Raw genomic sequence first — 23,118 nt, forward strand, 5'->3', positions numbered from 1 at the left:
GTTTCCGTGAGGTCTGCGAGGGGATGGGGACAGGGACACGGACAGGGACAGAACCAGCTCCACGGTGGCAGGCGTGGGATGCACGTGGCGAGCACCGGTGCCGCCGCTCATCCCTCTGTCCCGGTCAGAGGGGAAACACCTGGGTAGGGATGAAGGATGCACTTGGGGATCCCGTGTGCCCAGCGTGAAACGCTGCAGACCAGTGTCTGAGCCCGCCCTCCCCCTGCTCCCGCAGTCTCTGTTTCGGCAGGCACCGTCCCCTTGCCGTGCACCGCGGGGCGGCCACCAAACACCCCCGGTGGGGTCTGGGTCACCCCGGTGGTGGCTGCGAGGCCGTGTCGGGCAGAGGCCAGTGTGGTGCCATTTTCGGGAGGGTCCAAGGGGACCGTGTGCGCTGGGTCAAACCCCCGGCCCCTGCATCGCGTCCAGCTTTTCCCGGCGCCCGCGGTGAGCGAGAGACCCGTGCGCCCGGTGCGTGGCAGAGGCGGCATCACCCACAGCCGGGAGCCCGGGTGCTTTGGCAGGCAAGGCAGCAGCGTCCTCCCGGCAGCGCGGCTCCCCTCTGCCCTGACGCCCAAAGCTCCAGGTAAACCTGCCCGAACGGGGACCGAGCGGAAATCCGTCCCTCCCGTGCCGGGCTGCCGCTGCGCCTCGCCGTGCAGGAATCGCCGCTCCCCGCTGATTATTCCACGGTACCGACGGGCGCCGGCACGTCTCTGCGCCTGCTGCGGAAGAGCTGCGTGGTGTCGTGCAAATCCCGGTGGATTTTTAAGGTCATTCTCCAGCACGTTCCAACGCTGCCGTCGCCTCCTTGCGATGCTGACGGCGGCCAGCTCGCAGGGCCGGTCTTCAGCGCCGAGCTCTTCCTCGGTGCCTCCACCCCCTGCTCGGGGCAGCGGGGAGTTGGGGGGTTCCCCCATCACCCGCTTTTGCCCCGTGCAGGGAAGCCCACCCCACGGTGGGCTCCTTCTTGCAGCTTTGCTTTTTTTCCTTAAGCTAATCAAATCGTGTATAGTGATTACCGCTAATTAGTAGCCTTCATTAGCGGCTCCCATTTTAGATTTGCATATGTTAGACCTAAGTGGTTAACGTCGGGTAATGTGGTTTTTCTTTGCGTGCAGATTGCACTTACATGTGTTGTATTAACTTCTTGACTGCACATCTGCTAAAAAAACCTCCCCGGGCGCGTTTTGTGCACAGCGCGCACGTGGCGGCGAGCGATCCGGCACCGGGGAGAGATGCAGCGAGATTTCGGGGGGTCTTTGTCTGCCAGCCCTGCCCCGGCCGGGGTGCTGGGTGGGGTCGGGTTTGCCCGGGACCCCCGCGTGGCTGGACGGGGTGGGTGCCTGCGGCAAAGGGAGCCGGGACGTCGGCACGAAGGTGCTGCCCAAGCGTCGGCACGCGGCCGGGGAGCTGCTGGGACCGTGCCGCCGAGCGGGCACGCCGCCACCCCGAGCCGTTTGGCACCCCCCAGGCCGTGGGAGAAAGACGCTGAAACGCCGGCGTGGCAGGTGACGGTGTCGTTCCCCGTGCCGGAGCTGGAGGATGGCAGCTCTGGCACTTGGGGACTGCTGAGATCCGCACCCCGCTCCGTGCCTGGAGCGGCTCCAGGTTGCAGACCGGCAGCACCCGGGGCCGCCGCCGCAGCACGGGCCGGTTCCACGCAGCCGATGGCTTCGGGTCGGTCGTGCGAGCAAGCGAACAACCGCCCGCCGCACCGAAGCGGATCAAAACGGGGATGCGCGCAAACACCGGCCCCCTCGCTCTTGCCGTTCGGCGAGCTGCTTGCCCTGCCGGCGCCGATACCTGCCGGAGCCACAGGCAGAGCCGCAGGCAGAGCTGCAGGCAGAGCCGCGTGGCTCCCGGTGCTCGTGCCGCGGGTCCCCCATCCCCGGAGGGGCGCGGCGGTTCGCCTCGTTCGCCGCTGCCATCTTACAGCCTGCTCTGGAAGCGGCTCCGTCTCCTCTGCCAGCAGATGCCAGCGCCTCCCCCCCCGCCCTGGCTCCCAGCCTCTGCTCCAGAGATTTACAGCCGCCTCCGCTCGCCGCCTTCCCCGGCCGAGCCCCTTCCCTCCCCACGCCGCTGCCTTTCCGACGCCGGCGGTTTGCGTTTAGCTTAATAAAAGTTGTTAAGCCCCGATCCGGCCCCGCGGCTCCGGCCGTGGACCAGTTCCCCCCTCCATCCCTGCGGGCAGAGCCGGCTCCAGGTGCCGTGGCACGCTCCCTTCCCTCCCCTGCACCTCCTTGGTCTCAAGGAAGGCCGGAGCAGGATGAAAAGCCCCCTGGCTGCCTTTTCCTTTGGGACCTGCTGCTTTTCTTTTGTTCCTTTCTTCCCTGGGTGAATAAATTGGGAGATTACAACAAGGAGCTTCTTGCCCCGCCCCGGGCCCGGCGGCACGCAGAGGTGCCGGTCAACGTCGACGGGCTGAGACGGCCGCTGGGCGCTGCGGTGCCGCGGCTGCACGGTGCGGAGGGGTCTCATCCAGGCACCGGGCCGGTGCTCAGCGTCGGCTCTGCAAGTGAATTGGTGCCGCACCGGCCCCTCGCAGAGACGGCGATGCTCGCGGGGGTGCCGCTGGCCGGGTACCCGGGGATGCACGCACCGCTCTGTGCCGGGGCACCCCGACACCCCCCCCCGGCCTCCTGAGCTACTTGGCAGCTCGTTAAGTTTTTATTAATGAAGGTGCGGAGTTTATCCCCAGAGGCTGGCTGCTGGGAAGGGAGCAGGTGGCCAGCGGAAAGAGGGTTTCCCAGGCCTGCTCCTGCCTGCTCCTGCCTGCTCCTGCCTGCTCCTGCCTGCGCCCAGGCAGCTGTCCCCATGCTGGAGCAGTCGGAGCCCGCGCCCCGGGGCCGGGGGTGCAGGAGTGGGGTGCAGGATCCATCCCAAGCTGGGAGAAGTCGGATCCCTGCCCGCATCCTGCACGGGGCAGGCGAGGCCGATCCGGGCACCGAGCCCGCGGCAAGGAGCGGCCGCTGTCCCCACGGCGAGGGACGCCGGGGTGCCGGCAGGCGCGTCGAGGGGGGGCGGTCGGTGCCCGCGACATGCCGTGTTCCCCCGCCCTGACCCCCCCGTTTTCTCCCCCCAGGACACCCAGAAGGCGAAGCAGTTCCTGCCCTTCCTGCAGCGCGCCGGCCGCTCCGAGGCCGTGGTGGAGTACGTCTTCAGCGGCTCCCGGCTGAAGCTCTTCATGCCAAAGGAAACCTGCCTCATCACCTTCCTGCTCGCAGGTGAGCCCCCACCGACCCCGGCCCGGTGCAGGATCCGGCCCCCGCCGGTGCCTGGCCTGACCGCAGGGGGGTCCTGCCTCACCCCGTGGGGCTGCGGGTGAAGTTAATGCCGGTGCTGCCAACCGGTCGACCTGGGGGGGGTTAATTGAGCCGGGGAGCACTAATTGGAGATGAGCAGAGGGTTCGGGGCACCGGTGCTGCCGGGGGGCTGTTCGTGCTGCTCCTGCCCACAGCCCAGCGGTGTCCGTGCCTGCCGCCCCCCCGCCCCGGGCAGGGTTCGCTCTGTGGGGTACCCGAGCGCTGCCCCCCCGCTGTGCCCCTGCGGCGTGGGGTTGGGGTGTCTCCTGCGCGGTTTGATGCCCCGTGCCGTGGCTGCTCGCCCCCTCTTCCCTCCTCGCCCTCGTACCTGCGGGCAGGGTGGGCAGGGCGCTTGCCCGCAGCGTGGGGCGGGGGGCTGCTCCGAGGTGCGGGATGGGGGGCGCGGGAAGGATGCTCTCCTCCACCAAACCCGGGGAGTCCGCGGCGAAGCCCAGGAGCGTCGCACGGTCAGGGGAGGCGGCGGCGGGGCGGTGGGACCCCCCGGGGACACGTGGGGACGGGGGCGAGCCTGAGCGGCTCTTGTACCCGGCACCCGGCCCGCTGACGGAGGTGCCCGCGGATGCTCCGGGTGCATCACACCAGGGGCTTGCCCATGCACCGGGATGAGGGTGTGCGTGGCGGTTGTTTTGGTAGGTCCTGCAACAACTGAAGAATTCCCCCGCTAGAGCAGTCCCGCTTGCGGTGCGCATTTCAGGCAGAGCGCGGCAGGAGCGTCCTGAGCCCCGGGCGGTCGAAGGTGCCACCTTCCAGGCTGGCGGCGGGAAGGGCAGGCAGTGGCCTGTGCCGGGGGGTTCCCCGGCAGCGCGGCGGCACAGGGAAGCCTGTCGCCGGTGAGAGCGTTGGCTCACAGAGCCTCCGCGGGCGCTGCCGGATCCCTCGATGGGAGAGGATGTGGGGCGGTTCATCTCTGGCTCCCGTTTCTATGGCAATAACCGTGTATAAAGGATGACCCTGAACGCCGATCGTTCACAACTCGGTTATGAAAAATTCAATAAGCATATAAATAGATCTTATATGGGAATAAAACCACTGAGGTTTCCGTAAGCAACAGCTCTCGCTTCTCCCACCGAAGGAATATTTATCCTGGGGGGAGCATGGGGGCCGGGATGGAGTTGGGAAGTCTTTGTCTGCCCCTTTGTTCCCGGAGCCAGGGAACGGTGCGTGCACCGGCAAAGCCAGCGTGCGGCACGGGAGCGGGTACCTGCCCGCGTTGCCTGCACCCACTCGCCATCCCCCGAGGCTTTTGCGGCCACCAGCACCCAAACTGGGGAGCGCCGAGGGCTTTGGGGGGCCAGAAGGACCGCACCTGGTCCCGGCGATGCTCCCGGAGCGCGGCTCAAACCGCTGACCCAGGGTGACCAGGAATGATGCCGCGGTCCCCTCCTCGTCACCCGCTCGCTCTGGCGAGCAAACCCCCTCCCCTCGCACCCCAGAGCCCGTTCCCGTAGCACCCAAAGGTGCAGGTCCCTGCCTGTCCCCCCTCTGCCTGAGCTCCGGGTGCCGGCAGACCCCTCACTCCTCGTGCTCTGTAGGACAGAGCCAGGGACCCCCGGTCCCACCAGTGACCCCCCCCCATCACCCTGGAGGGACCCAACCTCCCCGGAGCGATGCTCTCGCCTGGGGACGGCCCGTCCCCGTGCCCGGCCGGAGCACGAGCATCCCCAGCCCCGCTCCAGGCCGGCTCTCGCCGTGTGGGAAGCGTGTCCTAAACCTGTCCTTCTCCGCGTGCTTGGGCGTATAAATAGTCACAGAGTCTTATTTATAATTAACCATTCTTAAAGTCAGCTGCAAAAGACGGGGAAATGAGACTCCCCCTTGCCTGCGACTGAGACATTAAAATTTTAAGAAGCGATAAAACTCCCACGTGCTCGGGAGGAGGAATTTAGATATATTTAAATATTTCTGGTTTAAAAGCCTGCCGCTGGATTCGGCCGTGTTTCATAGGCGAGAATCCTGCCGGCTCCTCCGAGCGCTCCCTGCGAGAGGAGCTGGAGGAAGAGCACCGTCCCGGCGGATCCGGCATCATCCCCGGGTCCCGCTGCCGCGCTCCGAGACGCTTCCCCCCCCCGCTCCCCGGTTTCGGGTGGGTTTTGCTTTGCTCCCGGTGGTCGAGTGGCCGCTTCGTGGGAGCGGCGAAGGAGCAGTTGTGGTTCCCGCCGGCGGCGGCCCGGCGTACCCCATCCTCTTCCTCGCCGGCGGGATGCCCGCGGCCGATGCTCAGGCTGGGGGTGTCGCACCCCCGGGTCCCCCGGGACCTCCACGGGGTGGGCAGCGATTAACCCCCCCCTCCCGTGGCGGGATGGACGGGCTCCCGCCGGTGCTGGCACTTCCCGGCTGCTCCCGGCGAGTCGGGGAAGCTCCGGCTCGGCCTTTCCACGCAGTCGGGTAATTTTTAAATTAAAGGGGAGGGGGCGGGGAGGGGGCCGGGGCGGCCGGGAGATGGATGGCTCCGGGGGGAGCGCGCTCGCTGCGAGTTATATTTAATCCCCGTTGCTGTGGAGACCGACTGGCTGTCGCCCGCTCCCAGGGGCTGATTTTGCTCCAAAAAAGTTCCCGAAGTGGTAAATAACCCCCCGGCCCCCCGTTGCCTCGGGTGGCCCCGGGGTCCCCGGAGCCATTGGGGGTCTCTGGAGCGACTGGGGCCCCACTGCGGCCGGGGTACCCGTGGGGGGCACCGACGGTCTGAGTCACCCCGGCCACCTCCTTCGCCACCTCCGCGCTGCCCTTCGCCAGACGGCTCAATTAGAGGGTTGGCAATAACGAGTGGGCGGCTTAGCGCCTAGCGCAAAGCTTGGGCCCTGCTCTGGAGCAAAGATTTTGGGGTGTCTGGTGCCACAGGACCCGTGTGCCCACGGCTAGCCGCAGCCCTCCGGGAAATGCTGCTGCACCCCTTCGCAGCGGCCTCTGCATCTCCTGGGGGGTCCTGTGTCGCACGGCAGCATCCTTGTGTCGCACAGCAGCATCCTTGTGTTGCACAGGAGCATCCTTGTGTCGCACAGCAGCATCCTTGCGTCATACAGCAGCATCCTGCATCGCACAGCAGCATCCTTGTGTCACACAGCAGCATCCTTGTGTTGCACAGGAGCATCCTTGTGTTGCACAGCAGCATCCTTGTGTCACACAGCAGCATCCTTGTGTCGCACAGGAGCATCCTGCGTCGCACAGCAGCACCCTGCATTGCACAAGACTGTATCATGTTGCACAGGTTCATCCTGCATTATGCAGGATCGTTCTACATTGCACAGGATCATCCCGTGCCGCACAGGACCATCCTGCATTGCACGGGATCATCCTGCATTGCACGGGATCATCCTGCATTGCACGGGATCGTCCTGTGCTGCATGTCCCAGCGCCGTGGCGTGCTGAGCAGGGCTAGCAGCGCTGCTGGAGATGCCTCTCGGGTACTGGGAAAACCGTCCCGCTCCCTTCCCGGTCCCCGTAGCGCCGTACGCAGCTCCGGCTCTTCTCCGGGGAGACCTTCCCCAGCTGAGGCTCTCTAATCAAGCTGCATACATTAATTACCGGCTAAAAAGGCAGGTAACGTGCCAATTAGCGTGGAAGATGACGCGCCCTTCCGTGTCCCCCCGCTGCAGACCCCACACGTCTGCCGGGGTGGGAGTTCCTGGCCTTTGGCCGGATTCCTCCCCGGTCCTGACGGCAGTGCCGGCAGCCGCTGCGGTCGATGCCAGCGAGCTCGGCGCATCAGCCCCGTCCCCTCCTCGTCCTGGCACCTCGATTCGCCCCCCCGTCGCTCCGGCCGGTGGCAAACCCTGAAGCAAGACCCCGGTGTCCCACGGGCGCAGCACCAGAGGGGTCAGGGTGGCCCCTTCCCCCGGGGCGTGTGGTCAGCAGGCTGGAGGTTCAGGGGCTCCTGGAGGGCTGGGCAGGCAGGGCAGGCAGGGCAGGCAGGGCAGGCAGGGCAGGGCTGGCATCGCCTGCCCGCAGCTGCTCCGGGGGCGAGCGGAGACGTGGGGCAGGAATGGCGCTGAATTCCCCGGCACTCCTCGCTGGGAGCCAGCACCGGATGCTGTCGCCCTGCCTGCTGCGATTTCCCTTTCCCTCCCAGCTATTAATTACAGCGTTGATCATACAGGTAATTTAAATAACTTCCCGGCCTCCCGGCCCCTGCTGTCACCGTTCCCGGCTGCCCCGGCACACCGTGCCCACCGCTGCAGGGACGGCGGGTTCCCAGCTGGGCGAAACCCTTTGGCGGCAGAGCCGGCACACCGCACACGGCCGCGGCACGCCAGCCCGGCGGACGGCACAGCCGGGCGGTTTTGGGATCCCACCCGCATCCCTGGCCGCTCCCGCGGCTCTCCAGCGAGCTGCGGGGGAGCTGCCGGCACGCACCGGCGTGCCGTGCCCATCACCGTGCCCGCGGGAGCCGTCGGCGAGCGGAGCGGAGGCGGGGGGGGGCTGGCACCTCTCCCAGCTCGCGGCGCTGGAAAATTAAACTTTTACCCTGAGTAAGGCAAACGTGGTTATTGGAGCAGCTCTGCCTCTAATGAGCCCGGGCAGCCCTGATCAATTATTCAGTGGAACAGCTAATGAACGGTCCGGTGGCTGGGGGGGGGCTCCGGGGCTCCCCAGACCTCGGGTTTTTGGGGAAGGGGGGGGGTCGCTGCGGTGAGCTGCTGGCTGCGCCGGGAGGGTGAAACGTGGGGGAGAGGAGGGGGGAGGAGTGGGGGGTCCTGCTGGGGGGACCCTGCCCAGACCCAGCTGAGCTTACGGGCAGAGCGGCCAGGTTGTCCCCCCACCCCTGAGTATCGGCACCCCGGGGGGGTCCCCAGCCCCACGACGGCAGAGCCTGTGTCTGAGCCCTGCTCCGTGGGTCCCTGCTCCGTGGGGTCCCTGCTCTGTGGGGTCCCTGTTCTGTGGGGCCCCTGTTCTGGGGGGGTCCCTTCTCCGTGGGGTCCCTGCTCTGTGGTCCTGCTCTCCGTGGGGGTCCCTGCTCTGTGGGGTCCTGCTGTCCGTGGGGTCCCTGCTCCATGGGGTCCCTGTTCTGGGGGGGTCCCTTCTCCGTGGGGTCCCTGCTCTGTGGTCCTGCTCTCCGTGGGGGTCTCTGCTCCGTGGGGGTCTCTGCTCCGTGGGGTCCCTGGTCTGTGGCAGCCCAGGGCCATCACCCCCCCAGGGTGTCCGGAGCATCCCCAAGCCTCCAGGTCTCCTCTCGGCCTCTGCTCGCTCCAGCAGCTGGATTTTGGGGCGGCCTCTTGGCTCCCCCCTCCTCCCCATCCACCATTAGCTCCGATGCATCGTCCCACCCCGGGGCACCCACTGCCAGCGCTGGTGCAGGCCCCCGACGGAGCAGGGGGTCCTGGGGTGGGGGGGGCCCCAGTGTCGGGAGGGGGTCTCGGGGTGGGGGAAGCCCTTGTTGGGGGGGTGAGGCGCCTTCCTCCCCCCACGGCAGCTCGTGTCAACCCCCCCCCCCGATGCTTCATCCTCCCGCGTGCGTCCTCCCACGCTCCCTCGGCTCGCTTGGTTTTGTGGGGCGGACGGGGACCTGCCAGGGGGGCTCCTGCGCTGCGCCCCGCGGGGAGGTTGCTCCTCAGCTAATTGATTAATTGCCGAAGTAATTGCATCACATCAAATAATGCGGGCGGATGCTGGGAGGCAGCGGTGGGGCCGCGGCACGGCACGGCGGTGGTGGCTGGCGGCAGCGAGCCCGGCGTGGGCTTCAGGGCTGGGAGAGGTTTTACCCTCTGTACTCACACACGCTTTTTTTTTTGTTTGTTTTTTTTCCTAATTTTTGGGGGGTTTCCAGCCGGTGCCGTTCCCGGGAGCCGCTCTCGGTGCTCCCGAGCGGAGCAGCACCGCGGCAGCCGGCACGGTGCTCGCCCAGTGCTCCCAACCCCTCCTCTCCCCGCTCCGTGCGGTGCCATCACCCATCACTTAGAGCCAAAAATATGATAAATATCTGCATTTTATCAATGCCTTCATTTTTTTTTATGTATATCAAATGCAAATGAGCATCATAAAGAGAAGACAGGTCCCTTGTAAATGTGACTTCAGGGATGCTCTCAAGGGAGCCTCATCCTGTCTTTCCAGCTAAAATATATACATTTGAGTGCTATAAATATGTGCAAATAGAGGAGCGCTAATTTAATCCCGGGTTCCACTTTCCCGTCGAGACTCTGCAGCCCGACGCCTTCTCGGTGCGGGGGCCGGCAGCAGCGTTAGCAGGATCCGGCCCTGGGGGGAGAGCGCGCCCCGAGGGGCGAGGGGAACCGAGGGGGTGCGGGTGCTGCGTGGCCCCAGGGGCCGGGTACCCCTAAATCTGGCAGAGGAGGCAGCGGAGCTGCGTATTTATGAGGCGGGGCTGGAGATCCGGCGTTTGTCTGCGTGCGGCTGCGAGGGCGCTGACGTGTATCGGCGTGCGCAGGCCACGAGTGTCTCCCCGGGGAGCAACCGTAACTCACCGCCGCCCCGGCAGCCGGGGGTGAGGAGGCGACACCGGGCGCTGCCGCGGGACGGGGCTGCTCGTGGCCGGCAGCACGCGGGCAGGGGACGTCACGAGGAGCCGTGCAGCCCCAGGGTGGCAGGTCTCGGGGCACGTATCTGCTTTTGGGGGAAAAAGAGGTGAAAATGAGGTTTCTGCCCGAGTGGCAGGGCAGCGCTGCAGCCCCCCCGAGGCTGTGCCCGCTCCAGTCCGTGCCCCCACCCCAAAGCCCTTTCCAGCCCGAGTTACCCTGCGGTGCCTCGGCTTTGGGGCACGGATGTATTTGTGAGGTTTTACGGTTTGCCTCCGGTTTTCACCCCGGCTGCTCGCGGCGGGTTGCGGCCTCCCCCGTGGGAGCAGCCGGGGGTGCCGGGGGGGTGCTGCTCCCTGCCGTGGGCGTGCAACGTTGGGACGCGGTGACCCCAAAGGCTGCGGATGCGCGGCGTTGGGATGCGGTAAGCCCAGATGTTGCAGATGTGCGGCGTTGGGACGTGGTAAGCCCAGATGTTGCAGATGTGCAGTGTTGGGACGCGGTGACCCCAGAGGCTGCGGATGTGCGGTGTTGGGGTGCGGTGTCCCCAAACAATGCCGATGCAGTGTCGGGACGCGGTGTCCCTAAATACTGCAGATACGCTGTCAGGATGCGGTGACCTCAAACGCTGAGGTGTGGTGACACCAGACGCCGCAGACGCGCGGTGTGAGGACACGGTGACCCCAAAAGCTGCAGCCCTGCGGTGTCGGGGTGCAGCGGGGCAGCAGCCTCCCCGGGCTGTCCCTAAGTCCCTCCGTCCCCTGGGCGCAGGGGGCCGCGATCAGCTGAGCATCACCGCCGGCTGCTGCAGCCCTCCGCCGGGGTCCCGGGCAGGGGGTCCCCGGGCAGCCCCCCCACTCCAGGCTGCGTTAGGAGCCGGCACGGTTCGGCAGCGCCCGGCCGCCTCCCCGCTGCCGTCTGTTTCCCTGTTCCCGACAGCCTCTATTTTGGTAGGGACTAGCGTTAAAAATACGCCGCGCTCCCACACGGGCTCTGCGGCAGCAGCCAAGTTGCCATCACGACTCGGAGGCCGGCCACACGCCTGCCGGCGCCGGGGAAGCTGCCTGCACGAAGAGGCAGCGGCAACCTGCCGGCAGCCGGGGAAGGAGGGGACGGCAGCCCCCCGGCATCACCGCCAGCCCCGGCTCGGCCCCCCTGGGGACCGGCAGCATCCTCCTGCCCGGCGCTGCCGGTCGCAATGGCAGGATCCGGCCCGAAGCGTTTGGGCCGCCTGCCCGGGGTCCGGTGCCGCGGCAGCGACTCGCATCCTGCCGGCCACGGCGCAGCTGCCGGGATCTGCCGTGGGTCCTCAGCATTCAGGTCTCGCTCCCGCGTGCTGCCCGCCGTTATCGGGTGGCTTCATCCCGGTGACTGATGCTCCCGCGTGGCTCCTCTCCTTCCTTCTGCTCGCCTCCTCTATTTCTCCCAAAGTCCATAAATCCTCCCGGAGATCAATCTCCGGCGCTCAGCACCGGCACAAGCGCTCCCGGGCCAGCGAAACTCGTGCTGTGCCATCCCCGCTCCCCCTCTCACCGTGCCGGTTGCGGTTGTGGCACAACGAGGAAGGAAAAAAAAAAAACCTGGTTAGTGCCCAGAAATCGGGGCTGGGAAAACCCCGCTCCAGTGGTGGTGGGACTCCAATGGTGCATCCGGGAATTTGCCCTGGAGAAATTCGAGAGAGTTTTTTTATGAGGAAGGGGAGAGGTGGCGATGCCGGCGCTGGGTACCCGGCGTGGCCGTGAAGCCGGTGAGATCAGAGGTTCATTAGCGCCGGCCTCCCTGGCCCTTCCCCGGCGGTTTATCCATGGACAATCGGTGCTCTCCTCTCTGTCTGCATATATACATAGGTATATATCTATATATCTCTGGAGATGGTGCTGAGCTGGGCAGGATCTGGCCTGTGCGCAGCCGTCCCCAGGGCCCCTTCCCAGCTCCCAGTGAGGGAGCTCCCAGTGCAGGATCAGCCCCTCCGCCGAGCCCGGCGAGGCGTGGGAACACCAAACGCCCTGTATTACCGGTTATAAAATCCTGGGCGCGGTTCCCCGGTGCCCCCGCGGTGCCAGAGCCCCAGAAGTACAGCCCCTAAACAGAAAGGGGTCGGCGCAGCTTGGGCCGGCGCGAGGTTGGACCGAATCCCGGGCTGCCGGCGACCTGCCTTGGGGGGGGGTCCCCGGCTGGGGGATTCCCAGGGGTGCTGTGGGGTACCCCAGGGATGCTGTGGGGTACCCCAGCATGCTGCGGGATTCCCAGGGATGCTGTGGGGTGCCCCCAGGATGCTGCGGGATTCCCAGGGATGCTGTGGGCTACCCCAGGGGTGCTGTGGGGTACCCCAGGATGCTGCGGGATGCCCAGGGATGCTGCGGGATGCCATGGGGTGCTCTGGGGTACCCCAGGATGCTGCAGGATGCCATGGGGTGCTGCGGGATGCCCAGGGATGGTGTGGGGTACCCCAGGGGTGCTGCAGGATGCCATGGGGTGCTGCGGGATGCCCAGGGATGCTGTGGGGTACCCCAGGGGTGCTGCAGGATGCCATGGGGTGCTGTGGGCTACCCCAGGGGTACCCCAGGATGCTATGGGATGCCCCGGGATGCTGCGGGGTGCTTGCCCCCAGCCCTCGCCCTCCATCCATCCCCACGTGCTGGAGCAGGGCCGGGCTCGGAGCATCCTCTGCAGCCCCGGCAGCCGCCTGCTCCATCCCTGCCACGCCGCCGGCGCCGGGGCTCGCTGCCCGGCAAAAGCGTTTAGCAAAAGTGATTTGTGGCGGAGTTCTTCTGAGACCCCGGGGGAGAGCGGTGGCAGCCGCACGCTGCAGCATTTTAAACCGCATCCCTCATCCGCGCAGATTAATACATTACGGCTTCCCGGGAAGAGCAGCAGAGCCGCGGCTTTGGGTTCAGTTATTTATTTTTAAAGTGCTGGGTAACTTCGCTGGGCTTGCTTAGCTCCCGGTGAGCGCCGAGCGGCCCCGTCCCCTCGCCGTACGGCAGCTGGCGCGTTTCTGGGGCTGGGCGTGCTCGGCCCATCCTTTTTTTTTAGGTTTTCCTTTTCCAAAACCAGGCTTCGCTCGTGTGGGTTTAGGAGGCGGCAGAGGCAGAGAGAGGATCCGAGGCGGCATCCCGAGCTGGTGCGCAGTCTGTCCGGGGTCGGAGTGTTTGCGTGCCGGGATCCCCCGGCGCCGCGGGGCTGGCAGCCCTTTGCCACGCTCTAAAAACGCTGCGCTTAGCTTTTTTATTTTATTTAAGGACTCAGACACTTCCTCAGCTATTTCTTCAAATTATTTTCTTTAGAAAAAATTGCCGTCGTGGTGCATAAACCCTCGCCGCCACGGCTCCCTTCCCCCAGCCCCTGCTCCCTCCGCGGGCGAGGAGGAGGAGGAGGAGGAGGAGGAGGAGGAAGGGAAGACACGCTCTTGGCAGCTCTGGCTCCTCGTTTCCCCCTCCCGGCGCGGTGCTGGAGGATGCTCCTCGCTGGAGACGCTGGCAGCGTGTTTGCACGGGATCCGTGCCGTGGCCGGGATGCGTGCCACGGCCTCGCCGCAGCGCTGGCGGTGCTGTGCCGGAGCCATGCCCGCCTGCTGCTGCCTGGTGCCAGCGTGCCGGGAGGAGGAGGAGGAGGAGATGCGTCTCTGCTCCTTCCTCCCGCTCACGACCGAGGTCCGTCTGTCAGCTCTGGGCACGGCGCAGCCGATGCCGGGTGGCTTTGGGGGCCTCCGCGGTGGGGGTCCGGGGACGGGGGGCTGCCGTTAGAAGCTCGTCCCCCCTCCCCTGCCTGCAGCCCCCGGCCTGGAGGGGTGTCTCCTCTCCCCAGGGACCTGCCCGGGGTCCCCCCAGCTGCGCCGTCGGAGGGTCTGGGTGCTCCTGGGGTGGTCCCGGGTGGGGGGAGCCCCCCAGTCTCCAGCTGCCGGCGCGGTTCATTACCAGGCTGCCGGTTTCCAGCTTGTTAACGAAGATCACAGGGTCGCCCGCTCTCCCCGCCCCACATTTTGCCGTGTTTCCAGAAATCTTCCTTTCTTAGCCCGGTTTTTGGGGGCAGGGGATGTCAACGCCGCTGGGCAGAGGGAGGGTGCGGGCAGGGACAGGGGGTCCCCGGCCGGGTGGGACGCAGGCAGGGCTGGGGGCTGGCAGCAGAACTCCTGCCGGATCCCCTGGCCGTGCTTTGCTTCCCTCGGAGACAGCGGGGGGGAGGAGGAAAGGGGGGGTTCGCCTGACACCGGCACCAGGCTCTGATGTCACGGTGATGGCGAGGGCAGGAGACGGCTCCGTGGGGGTACCCCCCCGCACCGCTGCAGGCCCGGGACCCTGCAGGGACCCTGGGGACCCCGGGGACCCCATCATTCCCCCTGGGGTGGCCGTGCCTCTCCCGGGAGCGGTGCGGTGGGGAGATCCTTGGGGGGAGCCGGGGGTCCCGCAGCTCCCTCCGCTGTCGCCCCCCCCGCCATTGCCCCCGCGCAGGGGTTTCATTTCGAGTGACGCCAATCCCCCGGTTTAATGGTGAGCCGCATCGGGGAGCAGCGAGCCTTGATTTCACCGGGTGCTCCTCGCCTCCGCGCCTGCGCCGTGCGGTGAGCCTGCCCCGATTCCCCGTCCCGGGGGGCTTGGGGGGTGCGGGGTTCCTCCGCCTGCGTCGGGCGCTGCTGGAGGACGACTCAGCAGTTTGGAACGTGCAAAACCAGCACTTTGGAAATTAGTGTTTAATTGCTTAGAGAGCCCGTCTCCCTTCCCGGGTTTGGTGCTGCGGCACCATGCCGTGCCGGCGGTGCTGTGCCGGCGGTGCAGGGCTGGTGGTACGGTGCCAGCGGTGCGGACATCACCACGAGCTTACCCGGAGTGACCCAGGGTGTTCCCGGCCGGAGCGGGGCAGCATTTTAACCCTGCCACTGTTCTGGCAATCCGGTGAGTGCCAGCGCTCCAGCCACGCTGGTGCCCGAAGTGGCCGCCCAGCCCCTGGCGCAGCCGGGGGTCCGCATGCTGCCGGACGTCGGACACCCCTCAGCCGGCGGTGGCAGGTACGCTGGAGTCACCCCCAAAGTGCTCGGCAGCCCCCGGCTCCCTGGCCTCGCCGGTGAGGTCAGGGCTGCCGTCACCGATGACGCGGGGACCCGGTGACACGGGGACTTTGCAGGGTGGGCTCCCGGCGCTCACCGGCTGCTCCCGGCGCGGGGGGGCATGTCCCCTGTGCCCCCCCGGGTGACAGCGGCATCGCTCACCGGTGCTCACGGCAGACCCTGGGGACTCAGCACCTTGTCACCGCCGGGCCGGCGCGGTTTGCTGCGGTGCTCTGGGGATGTGACGAGCGAGGGGGGGACATCGCTAATCGCTTGCCCCCCTTTCCTCATCCTCGTCAGCACGCGGCCGGCGGGGAGCAGGGCCGCGGTGTCCGCGGTCGATGGCAGGGGCGGCGCGGTCCCCGGTCCCCTTTGCCGTCAGCTGTGCCGCGAGCGCCAGGCTGAGCGTCCCGGTGCGTTTTCCCTCCTGCCTCCCTCGCCGGGACGTGAGCGCTGCTGCTCTGTCGCAGACGGAGCGCTCGGGCAGCCGCTAACTGTAATTCCCGGCACTTCGTTAATAACAAATTATGTAAAATAAAATTAATAATGCACAACTTCCCAGTTTAATAATCCGTGCCGCACCGCCGGCGCTGGCAGCGCTTTGCCAGAGGAGAACCCCGGGGTGGTTACCCCGGTTTGCAGGTGGGGAAACTGAGTCAGGGAGAGAGGGAAGGGGGGTCCAGATGTGGTTCGGTGCGACCGCTGCGGCGCTCGACCTCCTTCCCCCCTGGTTTTTAACGATTTTAATCTTTAGTGATGGTTTGCGGGGCTGGGCGGAGGGCTGGGGCCGTAGCGATACGGCAGAATTAATACCGGCTTATCAGGGGCTCGCCGCCGAGTCGTCGGCGCGGCCGGTGCGACGGTTAATGGGAGCAGCCCAGAGCCGCGCACGCCTCCTAAGGCAGCTCGGGGTCCCGCCGGCTCCCCCACGGGGCGGTGGGGTGCTGCTCCGCCGGGGACCTTGCACGGGACCTCGCACCGGGACACCGCGCACAGGACCTTGCACGGGACCTTGCACGGGGGACCTTGCACGGGGAACCTTGCACGGGACCTTGCACAGGACCTTGCACGGGGACACCTTGCCCAGCTGGTGCTGCCGGTGCCGCGGGCTCTGTGCCGCGGGGAGGGGGTTGACGGTCTCTGCGTGGTCGGGGGGACCCGGGGAGTGGCGTGGGGGGGGTGTCGCACCCCAGCTGCACGCTGGGGTCCCCAAAACCCCCTGGTGAGGCGGCTCCTCTGGCAGGGTGGGTGGTTTGGGGACGGGGACAGGAACAGGGGCTCCTCCCCGCCCCCAGCCTGGGCCAGAGCAGGGAGCCGTCCCCAGGGCGCTCGTCCCCGTGTCCCATCCTGCTGGCTCCTCCCCTGCTCGTCCCCTTGTCCCCATCCCTTTCGTCTCGTCCCCGTGTCCCCTTTCGGCTGGTCCCCCGCCCCGTCCCCGCTGCCCCACGCCGTCCCGGGCTCTCCCCACCCTGGTGCCGGGGAGGTGCCGGCGCAGGGACCCTCCTGCGTCCCAGGGGCTGGTCACGTCCCCCGTGGGCTCCGGCGGCCCCTTTCCTCCCCAAAATATTTCTTTCAGGTGACGTCCCCGGCAACCGTGCCTGGGTGACCGCCGGCCTCCTCCCAGCACCTCACTCTCCTCTTCCTCCTCTTCCTCCCGCAGGCATCGAGTGTCCGCGGGGAGCCCGGAACCTGCCCGGGCTGGTGCAGGAGGGTGAACCCTTCAGCGAGGAGGCCACGCACTTCACCAAGGAGCTGGTGCTGCAGCGAGAGGTAGGGAACGCTCGGCGACGCTGGGGGGGCTGCGGCACGCCAGCGCGGTGCCAGCGGATCTCGCTGAAGGGCTGCGAGCAAAGGCAAGGGGCGGGGGGAGCTTCCCTCGGCGCTGGACACCGTGCACCGGCTGCGCCACGCCGCTGAGCCGCAGCCGCCTCGTCCACCTCCTCCGCGAGTGGTTCGGTGCTGCGGGAAAAGCCGCGCGGAGCCGGCTCGCGGCGACGGCAAAGCCTCCCGCGGTGCTGGGGCCGGATTTGGCCACGCTCTCCTCTCCTGGGTTCTCGTGTTGGTGCGTCGTGGTTGAGCCGCCGTGCCGGAGCCGGACCCTGGCAGCGTGGGGCTGGGGCTGCGGTTGGCGCACTGGCTCTGCCCGGGGGCTGCCACGGCGGAGCGGTGCCCGTGGGACCCCGGCACTGCTCGGTGACCGCGCCGTTCCCGCAGCGGGTGGGAGCCGTGTGCCGCCGGCTGTTACGTGCCGGGTGATGCCAAGGGTCCCCGGGCGTTTGCCGTCGGTCCGTAACTCCCCGAGGCGTTGTGTTTGCTCTGCCCCGAAATCCCTCGCTGAAGGCAGCGACGGCAACGGTGATCGGTGGCTTTTCCCTGCGGTGGTGCCGGGCAGGGGACAGGTGGAGACAGCTCTCCCCTTCTATTTTTCTCTTTTCTTTTCTTTTCTTTTCTTTTCTTTTCTTTTCTTTTCTTTTCTTTTCTTTTCTTTTCTTTTCTTTTCTTTTCTTTTCTTTTCTTTTCTTTTCTTTTCTTTTCTTTTCTTTTCTTTTCTTTTCTTTTCTTTTTTCTATTTTATTTTTTTATTTTGTTTTATTTTTTTATTTTATTTTATTTTATTTTATTTTATTTTATTTTATTTTATTTTATTTTATTTTCTTCTATTCTATTTTATTCTATTTTATTGGTTTTGCTGGAAATCAATATTGAATCACGGTCTGTGCTCTGAACATGATGGTGGCTGTGGCTCTGGTGCGCTGCATTTGGCCACCGTGGTCCTGCCTTCGTGCTCCGCCACGCTGCTGGTGCCGCACTGGGGAGGACTGGGGAGGACTGGGGAGGACTGGGGAGCCAGGCCGGGCTGCGCTGCCCGGGCTGGACGTCTCCCGCTCTCCCGGCTCCCGTGGCCACATCCGCCCGGAACGGTCCTGCTGGCTCGGGGACGGAGCGGCACGGCGGCGGGGGGGATGACGAGGGACTCGCCCGCCGGTGCGGCCCCGCGCTGGGCAAGAGTTCGGCCCCGGCACCCGCCAGCGGAGCAGCAGGGTGCCGGGAACGGGCTGTGGGTTCTGCCGGAGCATCGCCTCCTGGGTGCCGTGCTGTCGTCCCCCCACGCTGCCTCTCTGCTTCGGGGCGCCTTTCCCCGTACGCCCGTGTGAAGGGGGTGCGCCGGCGTGGTGCCGCGTCGGGACCCTCTGAGCAGCTGGGGTGCCCGTGCCCAGGGGACGTGAGAGCCGGTCCGAGGCCGCTGCGGAGCTGCGACGGGTGCGCGGCGGGTGCGGGACGCGTGGGCGGCAGATGTCTGGTGGGTGCAGGGTGGGTGCACAGAGGATGCAGGATGGGTGCACAGTGGGTGCAGGGTGGGTGCACGGAGGATGCAGGATGGGTGCACAGCAGGTGCAGGGTGGGTGCACAGCGGGTGCAGGGTGGGTGCACGGAGGATGCAGGGTGGGTGCACAGAGGATGCAGGATGGGTGCACAGCGGGTGCAGGGTGGGTGCACGGAGGATGCAGGGTGGGTGCACAGTGGGTGCAGGATGGGTGCACGGAGGATGCAGGGTGGGTGCACAGCGGGTGCAGAGCAGCAGCGCAGCAGATGAGCGGTAGATGTGCGGTGGATGCACAGCAGCTGCCCGGCAGATGCCCGGTGGACGTGGCAGATGCAGAGGGGATGCGCGGCGGGTGCGCGGTGGATGCGTGACGGGGGCGCAGTGGACGCACGGCGGACGCGTTGCAAATGCCGGCGCTGCCGTGGGCGGCAGGGCCCGGGCGGCACCTTCACGGCACCGGCGCGAGGCCCGTCCGCAGGCGGGCTCCTGGCAGCGCCGGCAGGACCCTGCTCGGAGGGAGCGGTGGGCGACCTTGCGTGGCCCGAGCTAATACTAATTACAGAAATTGCCCTGCAGGGGAGCAGCTTTATCTTCGCAGCTGAAAAACTGTAAATTACTTTCTTTTGATCTTCTGAAGGAGAAAGTGTGCCGGGCACCCCCAGCCGGCATTCCCGGCAGGAGGGACGGGCAGGTCCCGGCTGCTCTCGAGGGCGGCAGGTTTGGGTGCTTTTGGGTAGGTTTGCGGCAGGTTTGGGTGCTGCTTTCTGCTTTTCCTGCCAGCTCTCCCGGGGGAATGCAAGTGCCGGGGCCGCATCCTGCGGGCGAGGCCGGATCCAGGGGGCCGATGCCGGATCCAGGGGGCCGATGCCGGATCCAGGCTGCCGAGCAGCGCAGGGATTCGCCGCGAACCTGCCTCCTGTCCCTGCCTCCCCCTGGTTTTAATGTGCTCTCATTAAGGTCTCTTGATATTAAAATTCCCTAACTCACGCAACTCCTCTGATTGAAACTTCTGTGTCACCGGAGCGCGAGATCCATTTTGTGTAATTACACCGTGATTCATAATTTCAATATAGGATAAAAAATGCCCTCCGCAGCCTTTAGCCATCTCCCCGAGTGACTGTCAAGATAAAACTCTGCAATTTATGCACACATGACTTTGCTCTTCCCCGCTCTCGCCCCTTCCCTTCGCCGGCTGGATTTACACCGCGCATCGGTGCTGTCGGTAATTCCTCGGTCCGTTTAAATTAGCCGTCGTTACCAGGCGCAGCTTCGCCTCCTGCCCGCCGTGGCCGGGGGGGGGGTGGGATGCGGGAGCTCGGCCCCCCTCGACCGCACAGACCTTTGCCCGGTGGAGGCACAGCCGTTCGCGGCGGCGGCTGGCAGGATCCGGCGCGGCGCTGGCTGCCGGCACGGTGCAGTGATGCTGCTGCTCCGGCACCCGCAGCTGCTCGGCACGGGGGTTCCTCCACCGGCTCCTGTGGAAACGCAGCTGCCGCTCGGGCGTGAGGGGTGCCCTTCGCTTTTGGGGGGTCTAAGTGCTGCCGCTTATATCCCGGGGGGGTCCTGGCACGGGGTACGGACCCGCTGCGGTGCCAGTGCAGGGTTGTGCGTGGAGAGGCAGCGCCGTCCTCTTGCCCCGTCTTGGGGGGCTGGGGCAGGATTGGGGGGGGCTGGGGCAGGACTGGGGGGGCTGGGGCAGGATTGGGGGGGGCTGGGACAGGATTGGGGGGGCTGGGGCAGGATTGGGGGGGGCTGGGGCAGGACTGGGGGGGCTGGGGCAGAGGAGCTGCCATCTCCCTGGCAGAGCGTGGGTGACGGCGATGCAGCGAGGGGTTTCTGCACTTGTGCACGTTCAGCCTCTGCGCCGTGGCCTGGTTTCCCCCGACCTCCTCCTCCTCCTCGTGCCGCGCATCGCCCTGCCTCTCCTCCGCTTGCCGAGCCCACCAGCGTGAGGACACGGGGCTGGCCGGGCCCCGCCGCTCTGCCCGCGCTGCACCTCCCCGCTCACCCCTCTCCGCTGCAGCCAGCGGGTGCAGGATCGTACCCGGCCCCCGGAGCGTGCGGCTGCATCCCGGCACCGCGCAGGGCACCGGGCAGGGGACGGGACGGGGACCAGGGCCAGCCCGGCGGGGACCTGGCTGCGGATGCAGATGTGGGCACGGATGCAGATGTGGGTGTGGATGCAGACACGGTTGTGGATGCAGATGTGGGCACCGATGCAGATGTGGGCACCGATACAGATGTGAGCACCGATACAGATGTGGATGTGGCCGCAGGTGCGGGCACAGGGCAATGCAGCCGCCCGTGGGGGGTCGGGAGCGGCGAGAGCCTGCGCCCACCTGAAACGCCGCGGGTCGGTGGGCGCGGGGACGCGGGGACACGAGGACACGGCAGGCGTCTCCACCCCTCCTCGGCGTCTTTGCGGCGTGCGGTCGGCTGCTGTAAACTGCTGACCCGCGTCCCAGGGGCATCGCGCCGCTTCCTTAGCACGTCCTGGAGGCTGCGGCTCAGCCGGCGCTCACCGCCCCGCACCAGCCAGGGCCTGTCACATCCCATTACACTTGCTCGCCCGCCTGCCCGCCTCCTGCCTGCTCTCGGGGGGTCCTGCCCACCTCTGCCCGTCGGCGGGGGGAAACTGCCGCCGCGGCTTTCGCAGACCCCCCGGGACTTCTCAGCCCCGCGGGGACGGCGGCTGCCCTGGGGTCCTGAGCCCCTCGGTGCCGGCACGCCAGCCGTGGGGGGGGCACGATGGGTGCCGCGGGCAGCCAGGACGGCACAGCTCGGGCGCCTGCCCCCCGCCCTCGGCTTCCCTGCCTCCCCGGCTGCGTTTCTCCTTCCTGCGTCGACCCCTTCAGTGTTTCGCCCCATCTGGCCTCGACGCACGTAGAATTTCGATCGGGCCTCTAACAAAGCTGCAGCTGCTGGCTCGCCGCTGCCCGGGCTGAGCCGAGCGGGGTCTCGGCGCTGGCAGACACCGGCGGAGCTGGGGGGGACCGTGCTCCGGCCGGCCCCTGTGTCCCCCCAGGCGGGCAGCCCCCAGCCCCGGGGTGTGGGGGACGGTGAGAAGGGTCCCGGCTTTGACCCCCAGCCTGTGACGGCCGTGGCACATCGCGGTGGCTGCTGCGGGCGTCACCAGCCCGGGAGGAGCACCGGTAGCACCGGGGCGGTTGAGTCCGGCCGGTGCGGTGGGCACGGCTGCGGGTCGCCCGCTGCTGCCGCTGCTGCTTTTCCTCTGGGCTGGGCAGGCGCTGCGGGGGTCCCGGGGGACGACGCGCTCTGGTTTGGCTCACGCCTTAATCGGCGCCGTGCAAAGCCGGTGCGGCACGGCCGAGAGGCATCGGGCACCGGCGCTGCCCACCCGCAGCGGGGGCAAGAGCAGGATGAGCCCCATGCTGCCGGCTCCGTGTTTCAGGGTGCAGGCGGGTGGCCCCCGGGGCGTTTTGGGGGAGCCTCTGCAGGGGGTTGGGACCCAAACGGCCGTCGGGGACATTCCCCGGACCCTTCTCGCTGAGCCACGGCGAGGTTCGCAGGGTGCCCAGCCAGCGGCAGGGCAGGGGTCTGCCTGTACCCCTCTGCCGTGGGGCCGTTGGCCGGAGGAACCCCCAAATTCCACGATCCCCGCAGGGCGCAGCAGCCAAGCGCCCCGAGATTGCGGCAGCGTAGTCCCTGCACTGAGGAGGCTGAACAGGGTGGGTGCAATAAACACAGAATCCCCCGAGGAGGACTGAGGTGCTGCGATCCCGGGGAGCTGCTGGGGAGGGGACAGGGTGACGGGCACCTTCCGTTCGGATTCGCTCTGGGTGGCTCCTGCCACGGTGTCCCCTCGGCTTTGGGGGTGCCCACCCAGCGCCCCGTTGTCCCCAGGCCCCGTGGGGCTCTGGAACCATGGCGGGTCCCTCCTGGGGGGCAGGGGGGTGGCAGCCCCCTCCCGGGGCGCAGGGGTGGGTCCCCTCCTGGTCTGCATCCCTGCTGCTTTCCTGGAGCGTGGGGGGGGGGTCCCGGGGTTTTGCGCGGAAGCTCTCCGGAGGGTGAGTCCCTTCGGTTTCCACGGCAACCGGATGATGGGGACATCCCCCCTCGTCCCTCTGTCCGTCCATCGCTGGCCGAGTCACCACCATGGGGCTGAACAGCGTGGCCAGCGGACGGGGCTGCCCTGGGGGGAGCTGGGGGGGGGGGTCACAGCTCCAACCCCCCCCATCACCCTCCCTGAACCCCCCCAGTGCCGTAATTGTGGGAAATTGGCCCAAAACGTCCCCTGTCCCCCAGGACACGGGGTGCGTGGCGCTGTCTGAAGCCCCCCCAGCCCCCGGCTCCTGTGCAGTGCAGCAATTTCCAGCCGGGAAGTGCCGCGGGAGCCGTTCCCGCTGCCGGATCCGCAGCTCGGGGCCGATCTCCCTGCCAGCGGCGGGTGCCGAGCGGTAATTTTAGAACGGGGTCAGGCCTATATTTTTAGAGCGGGGCTGGCGTTTGGCTCGCCCTCCCCGGGCACAGCGTGGCGCGGGCAGTGCCGGCAGCGTGGGCAGCGCCTGGCCGGGGCGGCAGGACCTCATCTTCCTCCTCCCCTGCCCACGGCCCCCCGGCCCCGTGGGCCCTTTGAAGGTTTTCTCTCCATAATCCCGGCTGCCGGCGCGTGTCGGGTCAGCGGGCTTTTAAACTGCTCGGCTAAATGCTCGAGTCCTCCAGGAACTGAGCGGAAAAAGAGCCTTTTATTTTTTATTCCCCATTTTTTTCCTCACCTCTTTCACTCCCGCACTTCAAACCCCGGGGTTGCAATGCAAGAAGCAGGGGACGGGGACAGGAGGTGACGAGCCCCAAACATGTGGTGGGTGTGCAGGCGATGTGTCACCCCCCCCCCGGTGCCGGCACGGTGCTCGGTCACCGCTGGCACGTTTCCGTGGACTCCCCAAGCCGGGACGGCGTGATGGCGCGGTAACAGCCACCCCCATCCCCGCTCAC

At 67.0% G+C, this 23,118-nt stretch overlaps 2 protein-coding genes across 2 annotated transcripts in view; one reads left to right on the forward strand and one right to left on the reverse strand.

Annotated features, from left to right (window-relative positions):
• The window catches only part of SND1 (staphylococcal nuclease and tudor domain containing 1), a 129,489-nt gene that overhangs the window by 81,627 nt on the left and 24,744 nt on the right, over nucleotides 1–23,118 (forward strand). Inside the window, exons 15-16 of the mRNA XM_075747331.1 lie at nucleotides 3,086–3,227; nucleotides 16,498–16,607. Coding sequence (XP_075603446.1) covers nucleotides 3,086–3,227; nucleotides 16,498–16,607 — 252 coding nt within the window. The remainder of the gene's footprint in view (nucleotides 1–3,085; nucleotides 3,228–16,497; nucleotides 16,608–23,118) is intronic.
• RBM28 (RNA binding motif protein 28) overlaps nucleotides 1–23,118 on the reverse strand; it is a 93,736-nt gene that overhangs the window by 13,611 nt on the left and 57,007 nt on the right. The window lies entirely within an intron of this gene.

Source organism: Balearica regulorum, chromosome 1 (assembly GCF_011004875.1).
Source record: "Balearica regulorum gibbericeps isolate bBalReg1 chromosome 1, bBalReg1.pri, whole genome shotgun sequence".
Taxonomy (NCBI): domain Eukaryota; kingdom Metazoa; phylum Chordata; class Aves; order Gruiformes; family Gruidae; genus Balearica; species Balearica regulorum.